Source organism: Bombus pyrosoma, linkage group LG4, assembly GCF_014825855.1.
Source record: "Bombus pyrosoma isolate SC7728 linkage group LG4, ASM1482585v1, whole genome shotgun sequence".
In the NCBI taxonomy this organism is placed as follows: Eukaryota; Metazoa; Arthropoda; class Insecta; order Hymenoptera; family Apidae; genus Bombus; species Bombus pyrosoma.
In genome coordinates, this window is record NC_057773.1 from 12793069 (window position 1) to 12802486 (window position 9418).

Here is a 9418-nt window from a genome sequence, read left to right on the forward strand (position 1 = left end):
TGAACTGTTCTTGCTTCAACGAGTTTACATAAATGGAATTCTGCAGTAATATTATCTTGATTATGTCCTTGTTACGTCAAGATGACAAATTACATGTCTTTTTGGCAAACATTTAATTTACATCTTAAAAAATTATTAAAAATTATTGCTAGAATATTAGTAAAGATTATTGTTCACGGATTATATGCATATATACAGGCTCTTTTAAAAAAATTAATATTGATATTATAATTAATATTATTCAGATAGGAATATATACGTCACACTACTTTAATTGTAATTATTTATGTATAATACATGTATTTATTGTAAGTATAATTGGTGAGAGAATTGTGGAGCAGAACTCATCAGAAAGCAATCATTTATAAATAATTCCTACACATTCGTAAATCCTAAGATATTTTTATAAATTCGTTCACCATATGTAACAAGTGGAAAAATTCGGAACAAATGATTGTGACAGTTAAATACATTTGAAAGTTGATACGTTAAGGATAATTCATGGAATAAAAACATATGTAGATAAAATTATGTTGAAATAAGGAAAACCAGATACTAGGAAATAACTTTAGGTCTATGCTATCAGCATAACATAGACCTTACGTAATAAAAAATTTGTGATGTAAGAGGAAGCTGATAAATATTACTCAATTATCAATACTATACTATGGTATATAATAAAACAATTTTTAATGATAATTTTGCTTTTCTATTAATTGAGGAAATTAGAAATCTTGTAACGTCGAAATATCATTAAAAATTTGAGTAGCACCCTACGCAAGTATAACCACTTCTAATGGTTATAAATTGATTAATATAAGGTGAATATATTTTACGAATAAGTAAAAGTAATAGGCAGTAAAAATAATGAAAAAGACTACGACATAGAATCTATAGCGATATAATATCCTGAAATGACAAGAAGTAAACGTGAAGATTACTCTAAATACCCGGGAATAAGATAACAATAGCAGTTGCGAAAAGGAATGGACATCAATATGCTTTAAAAGCATAAACAGAATTAGATATACAGTTGCGTAGACACAGTGTAAATTTGTACGAGTACAAAATAAAGAAAAGTTACGATCATATCAGCAATAATTGTTAATAACAAAAAGACTTTCATTACCACTTTCATTCTCTTAGCGGTCGACACAGTGAAACAGAAACATAATACACACAGTAAGATCAACGATCGAGATGTCATCCTCTTGCATGCAAAATGACTGTTGTATTTGTTATATTTAATTGTACAGTACACTAATGATCAATTTGTTCCGGATAAACTGTCAGCGTGAAGATCACGTTTCAGTGAATAAACAGCAAAATTATTAGACGAATATTTTTTCCTCTTTTTTTTATGTGCTATAAACTATTTGGTCGATTATCTACTTGATACACGAACAAAGGTCGTCTGTAGACTGTGCGCTCTTTGCGAGCAGTAGCCAGCGTGCATAGCACTTCCGGCACTCGTTGCTAAATTAGTAATTGTCAGCGACAGATACTCGTATTATAATATTGCTCATCGATAATTATATTTAATCGTTGAAGATATGTGTAATATTCGCCGAGACATTGAAATTTTATGAAGTCGATAATTATCTCTAAAGCAATATATCCCAATTAACCGAAAGTGTATATGTATATAAGTAAGTTCATACACACGGTATACATAAATTATGTACGATTTAATTGTCGAAAAATTTGAAACCATAATAAGAATATGAAATAATTATTGATGTGAATTGAAAATAAATTTTATTCAATTATTCCACTTCTTTAAATTGTTTCACTTCTCACATTCTCTCGCTGGTACATTTGTTCGTAAAAAAGGAATACATATATTTGATATGGCGATATATTCTATAAATATTTCAAATTGTTGTTGCACATATTATCCACGTTGCATACAATCCTGACGATTTTGGAGAGGATAGTCGCAGGTGCCGATGTTTGGATTAAATTCCGTCCCTGTGCCACACTCCAAAACGAAACAGCCGCTACCATCACAATGCTGGTACTTTCTACAGTCGCCTGGGTAAGGATAAACTTCCCCCTAGAAATAATTAAGTTAGAACATGCTGTCATATGTACTCCACATAAATTAATGAACTCATTAACGTATATGTCTATTTCCTCGACTCATCTAGCATAGCAACTTATGTATCTCTATCGTCTTATATATTATACAAAATGACAAAATTTATGTATGACAATTATTAAAATATTCTGTATAATTGAAAGTATTCTAACGAAATACGCACGGCTACTAATCCACAAAAGAGGATGATACAAAGAATGCTGCACCGCAGGACTACAGAGAGCTTGATAACAGCCATGACTTCCGCTTGTAATTCGCTACTCGAATCTGTTGAATCTACTCTTAATCCGTTCCACAAAGTACGTTATTTGCCAATGAAATGGATTTTATATATACTGCATCATGCAAGCAGAAATAAAAAACGTAATTTAATACGTTATCTCGATATAAACTATTTCGCCGACTTCACATCTATTTTCATTATCGAACATACGCATGATACATTTTTTCCGACCTTATCGCCATTAAATAGCCAGGATCAAGGATACGAATAACAAGTTCAAATATAATTACATTATATTATGAGAAAAATTTTAAAACGCGATAGGAAGAAACGAGATAGAAGGAAATAAAATAGAGATAGAGATGGTGATACTAAACGAAAGTAGTGTAATCTTTTCATTTGTTATACAAATAAAATACAGTTACTCACATGACTGATCGAACAATCTTTAAAACTTTTCCAAAATTGGGTCAATCGACTTGAATTTTTTTGGATAGTTGAGAGGATTAGCTTAAAAAGTTACGTGTAAGAAGAATGTGAGAAAATTGCAATTAATCGGAATCGCGGAGAAAATAGTAAAAGTCTCCTGTTACAACTTTTTTATCTGAACCTGTAATTTACATAATTTAAATATCTTTTACAGACTTATGTCAATTATACACATGCTGAATATTTTATCGAAATTGGTTAATGTCTTTATGAGCTAGAAACGGTTTAAAATAGTGAAAATCGCGGTTTTCCACGACTTTCGGCCTAAAGTCTAAGAATGACCTCAAACGATCGATAATATTGTGGATATTTCAACTTTTTCAACATCATCGCGGTTTGTCAATAAATACTGACAATATTGACAATATGCAATATTTATTGACAAACCGTATTCCCTTGCACGTTTAATATTTATTGACGACACATTCGGTTTCAAGTTAGTGTTTGTTTAGCGATATCGAGTAAGAAGAAAGCTTGTGTAGCCATTATTTCAGCATTATCAATGCAGAAACCAAGGAAGAAAAGGGCTGGACATGGGCTAGGAGGTGCTTTTTAAAAAAATTTTCAAAATTATGAGTAACACGTGTTTCCCACTCTCTGATTTTCTAAAAGAGGATCTGCGTATAACTCATCACATCCTGGACACATCGACAACTTCTTTGTCTTTTATTACTTTTTTCTTCCATTGTTAATATTTCTTTCTTCTCTTCGTCTTAATTAATGATAAGATGCTAGATAATTATGTTATGTTATGTGGATAAATAATACCAAAATAACGTGAAGACGTAGAATTTATTTTAAACCACATGTGATATTCAATTCTAGACCCTTATAAACGCCAAAATTTACATCCCATGGAGTTTCGATCTTCGATATTACAATAAAAATTATTACATTTCATCAGGAATATTACTGTAATCTCAATTTGATAACGATTACGCATGATTTATTCTAATTATTGTATTTATGTGTTGTAATAATATGATTATTGTTTATTCGATTTCACTTTATTAAATTTCTTCACATTTAAGCTTGTGTATGTCTTCGTCAAAAGAAAACATATCCTCGTTTGATATGGATTATCTATAGCCACCTTTTCATCAAAAAGGAACGTCCTCTGAGAGTAATACAGATATAAGGGGCGGGATAATGCATTTTACAATCGTTAACAATACAGGATGTTGAACAATCATCCACATGTGAACGTAGACCAACTTGGGTATCTGGACCAACTGGAGTTTCCTCCTAAAAACGATCGTATTATAATATGCATTATTATTTTCTATCCTATTTCTATCAGTTACATTTACCAGAAGTACAATCTATCAGAAAATGACAAAATTTATAAGTAACAGTTATTAAAATATTAATAACAAATCTGTGTATTTATAAATATTGCGACGATATACGTACAACTGCTAATCCACGGAAGAAGTTGATACAGAGAATGCTACAGAGAAGAAATGTATAGAGTTTGATAAAAACCATGACTTTCTCCGTAATTCGCTTCTCGAATCTGCTAGTTCATTCCACAAAATGCGTTCTCCGTTAGTGAAATGCATTTTATATGTATATACTATATCTTATAATAAATTAAAAAAAATAAGTCATTTAGATACGAACTTTTTCACCGAATATCATTGTCTCCACAATATGTCCAACGCAGCGACTCAAATTAGTAGAAGTAAAGAAAGTATTCTTGTGCTAAGCACGCGATAAATATAAGGGACTTCGGCTATTGGTTAAAGAACGATAATCAATTGTTGAATTCAAGAGGAGATTTACTCACCATGGGCCATTGTTATATTATAGGACTTGCTTCGACTTCTCGAGTTTATGACACAGACGACGCCCAGAAAATTATAGTATCTGAAGATTGTGAGTACGCCCCTCCGTTTACTTACTTGCACTGAGTCGAATCGTTGGATGAATTGATTTTATAATCACTAATTAAAAAATAGACACTAAAATATGTAATTTTTAAAGATTAATACTTATCGCTTTTGCAAAATCTAGGTTCAGCATGCCGATGATAAACGTACATAAGAAATATAAAACAATGAGTGCTTTAAAAAAAAATTCCTGTGTATCCTGCTGCTATATTCTAAAATTTATATCGCACTGATACAATGATATTCACATCTGAATTAAAGATAGTAAATGCTTCCATATACACCTCTATTGTAACAACGTGGCTCCATCCTCAAATTTAAATCTCTAATGTTAGTGGAACTTACGCACGATGTATGTAGGTCCCAAAAAAATATTTCCTACGTTTTTATTTTATGTGCTGATATTTTATGATGATAGTTAATAACACATTGATAATTATTCTTCTTTATTTGACTTCGTACTAAATGATATTACATTCAACATAGGAGAAAAATATTTCACCTTATTTCTATGCTTTTGCTACGGATCGCGTTGAAGAAAATTTGCCTAATAACCGTTTATGTAATTCTTGATATGGATGTCGAAAGTCAGAATCAGTTTTAGGTATTCTGAGTAGCTTACGGACTTTTGGAGATAGGAGTACTAAATTTTGTAACAGTCCATAGCAATTATTAGTAATCCAAAACAAGGATAAACACTAAAACATTTAATTTGCAAACATTAATAGAATGAATAATAGCACAGAATAAAGTAATTATTCATTTTGTCAAAATGTAGATACAACATACCGATGGTAAGCATGCCATGATAGGCACGAAACAAACAATGACTCCTCTACAGAAATTCCTGTATATTCTGTTAAATCTTGAATCCTTTATTTTAAATAATACGTAATTTACCTAAAAAAAGACGTATCATGTAAATACAGAGATATGTTAACTAAAGAAAATAAATATTTGCATACATACTTCCATTGCAACTAAATGAGACAATCCAAAAAGTACAGGAAATATAAAAAAGTGATCTATGTCTACAAGATTTTGTATCCATCCGAAACCACCAGTAGTCAATTCTTGGAAATCCTTTACAGTGGCTAGCATTAAAATTTTTAAGACTTAGTTTTGTTGCTGTTTTTGTATTAAAAACGCTATATGCAAAATACGTTACTCACCAGGATTTATTTGAGGCAATACATAACACATATTCCTTACTGCAACTGAGAAACTTATCCATATCGGTGCTTGCAATAATACAATTGCAACGCTTTTAAATGGATGACAATTCTCTCTTATATATAATCTTTTTTGTTCGTTAGAAATCTATTATGCAAAGTAAAAGATCAATATGCTAGATATAAATAGAAAAATATAATAGTGTGTATCCAAATACTTTACATTTAAATACCTCACGTGTATATAAAACAATCGCACGTGCTGGACTCAATTGGGACGATACTACTTCCTTATCCACTTTCCTTTTTACTTTCTCTGCAATATCCATCATTTCACCTTCCAAGTTTTCCTGTTTTACCCTATTGTGAAGCTAGATAAAGATCACTTAAGAAATATATATTCCAATCTTAACGCTAACTTAACTTAATTTGATAACATAGTAATGATACTCACATCCAGTATATTTAATGGCAGATTTATAAATGTTCTTGTAATAATTGTGGTAAGTATGATACTTGCCCACCATGGTAAACCTGTTTGATAATGCATGTATCTAAAAGCTTCGGTGACCCATTCTACACATATACTTTCAGATATCATTTGGAAAATGCCACCATTGTATTTAATAGCTTCGTTTACAACTGCGGGTCCTGAATTTGAATATTGTCTAATACTATTTACAGCAGTAGGATAACAATTGCTAGGAATTTTTGAAGTTAGTACTACATCCTTGTTACATAGTAACGATCTTTGAAATACTTTTGGATGGAGTTGCTGATGCAAAACAGCATTTTGTGTATTTGAAAAATTCCGCTTATTTGAAAAATATCCCATTAATAGTTTACTATTTAAAAAATGATTCTTATACACATTTAGGGGAGAAGCATTGGAAATATAATGAATAGAACGAGGATGTTTTACAAAAATACTGCTATTACATTTAAAATCCAATTGAATTTTTTTAAATATTCGTACATTCATGGTAACACAATAACAATGAACAATTGCTGAATAAGTTTAAAAAGAATCTAGTTTTCTTTCGTTTTTACATCTATAAATACAATGTTCCTATATGTACATGACAATTACGACGAATAGGTTAGTTACTAAACCAACCTCAAATCGATCACGATTATGCATGATTCCTTCTATTCCTTATGTTTAAATGTATTTTATAATATAATAAGAGTTAGAATGTTCTGTATATTTATTTATTAAAATTACAATACAAATTACATACTTTGGAGAAAATAGGTATTACGTGAAAATAAAAAATCAATAAATAAATAACGAATAAAAATCAATCTTTTAACACTTCTATAATTTATTAAAATAGATTAACATCACTACGGTATCATTATTGTTAACAAACCTAAAAACAAACAAAATTCTTTAAATTACACCATCGACGAGGTACAAAATAGATGTGACATTCAATGCTTTTTCGTTATTGATTCAGCATGGTAGTGGTTTGAATTAAAACTAAATTTTCCTATTAAATTATTTAATTGTAAAAATTATTTTATAATTCTTTAAATTTAATAAATAGGATAGGTCAATAAATAGGATTTCTAAAGCGAATTGGAATGTTTTATAATTTATTCTTAACTCTGTCCACCTTCCACTCACAAGTTAAATAAATTATAGTTAAATAAAATAAATGTAATTAAATAAATTGTATAATTCTATTAATAATATTAATATAACGTAATTAAATAACATTGCGCGTCATGTAATATTCTTATAAATTAATAATCTATACAATTCTATTTAAAAATTATTAATATTTCCAAAAATACAATAATCTCCAACTTATATACGTAATGCCACAAGTTTTACTATACTGTTGTAATGATATTTTTATAAGTTATGTTTATAAATCCACTTACATCGGTAAAACAGGAACATGTCGGTAAGCTGTTATACCTCCTCGGTGATAATTCTTACGTTCGCCGTAGAAAATTGCAGAGGGCGTAAGAAACACACCGGCTTTTCGGCAGGTCTAGTACCATCTGTAGATAATAATAGTAACGGTGTAAGTTATATGCATACGTTTTACGTAATCTGATAAAACTATAGTTGCAGTAAATATTTTAAAGTTATAAAATAAAATATACTTATAAAAACAATTTCATCTTATTTTATAGTTGCATAATTTTCATTTGTGATAATCGTTTACTATTTAACTTGCAATGGTAACAATATAGTTTCTTATAATAATGCGACATTTAAAGTTCCTTTAAATTCGAATAATATATCCTAGTTTTAAGAAAACTAAGAAAATTTGACATGATTTTGCCGCATCATTGTAATAATAGCTGTATATATTACTATCGATGGTACATAGTAATATTGATCAAATAATAATCATCAGCGACAAAGTAATAACAATTTTGTATGAAATAAAAGTTACAAACATCACGTAATATTTTTTTTTAATGTACATTTCTTACAATAGACAAAATAAACTGCATCTTTAATTAACCATATCCTTATCGATAAATATATCCATGTAATTATATCATACATTATACCATTTATACGTATATTATATTAAAAAGCGTAATTATCGAACGTAAACAATTTCACTTCGATAACGCGTATCATACATGTAATTTACAATTCGTGAAAACGATACCCCATAGAGGACCCAAAATACTGGAAGAAGAAAAAGAAAGATGAGACTAAAGGATCAGGGCATCGACACACATGCACACATATATATAACACATCCTCGACAAAAGTTTCTCGAATCGAAGCACAATGTTCATTTCACGGCTTGAGGATTGGAGGGAGGAGGTCGTGCGTCGAGTATCTTTGCATTAACATTTACCATCCCTTCTTTTTCTGTAAACCGCAGTTCTCGCATCATCCTAGCGATTTCCAGGCATCCCCCCGTTCCAGGAACTGGAAGAAACGTCGGCATACCATTTCAACGACAAATGGCATCGCAGCCCTAACAGCCACCAACGACGTCGATCTAATCTCGAAGCAGCGGTTGGTCGTCGAGATCCTGGCTCTTTTCCCTCGTCGAATGGGCGTGCTGGAAACGCCCATCCACCCTTGCTACATAGATCTGCACCCCTGTGCCGTCTCAGGGGTGGAGTCGACCAATGACACGGTGGTAACGTTCGTCTGACAACGTGGCCTTTGGAGCCGCCCCCGCATTTCCCGTGGCTAACTAGCACTACCCCACTATAGTCGCGTCAGCCACTCGGCCAGCAAGTCCCCGGGCCGTCTAGTCGCCCGTTGGAATTCCCCACCTATCCTCCTGTCACCTTCCTCTGACCCCTCTTCATCGATGCTACCACCCTCCAATTTCAGGCCAACGTACCAGCCACATTGAAGAAGTGGTGTACATCGTGCAATAGCCTGACTAAAGCCGCATCCAGCGATGGTTACAACCTGATCCCTCTTTCTGCGTGCGATGATCGAACAATTTCATCTATATGTATAGAAAATTACGTTAATTACTTAGGTGATTTAATCAAACTATAAAATTCAATATCATGTCGTAACGATCCTCTGTTAGGGGAGAAC

At 31.4% G+C, this 9418-nt stretch overlaps 2 protein-coding genes across 3 annotated transcripts; both read right to left on the reverse strand.

Annotated features, from left to right (window-relative positions):
* Positions 1 to 1741: 1741 nt before the first annotated feature.
* LOC122566777 lies at positions 1742 to 2426 on the reverse strand. The gene is made up of 2 exons (XM_043724488.1): positions 2265 to 2426; positions 1742 to 2056 (listed from the first exon to the last, which is right to left on the reverse strand). Exons 1-2 carry the CDS (start codon positions 2337 to 2339, stop codon positions 1895 to 1897), a joined length of 237 nt encoding a protein of 78 aa, XP_043580423.1. The 5' UTR covers positions 2340 to 2426; the 3' UTR covers positions 1742 to 1894.
* A 628-nt stretch (positions 2427 to 3054) lies between these two features.
* LOC122566774 (cytochrome c oxidase assembly protein COX18, mitochondrial) lies at positions 3055 to 7302 on the reverse strand. Of its 2 annotated transcripts, XM_043724485.1 has the most exons (7): positions 6332 to 7302; positions 6111 to 6248; positions 5878 to 6025; positions 5675 to 5799; positions 5495 to 5605; positions 5208 to 5403; positions 3055 to 4777 (listed from the first exon to the last, which is right to left on the reverse strand). In XM_043724485.1, exons 1-6 carry the CDS (start codon positions 6857 to 6859, stop codon positions 5215 to 5217), a joined length of 1239 nt encoding a protein of 412 aa, XP_043580420.1. In that variant the 5' UTR covers positions 6860 to 7302; the 3' UTR covers positions 3055 to 4777; positions 5208 to 5214. The 2 variants fall into 2 exon arrangements, with proteins under 2 accessions (XP_043580420.1, XP_043580419.1); XM_043724484.1 differs by lacking the exon at positions 3055 to 4777 and having other exon boundaries at positions 5135 to 5403.
* Positions 7303 to 9418: the final 2116 nt, after the last annotated feature.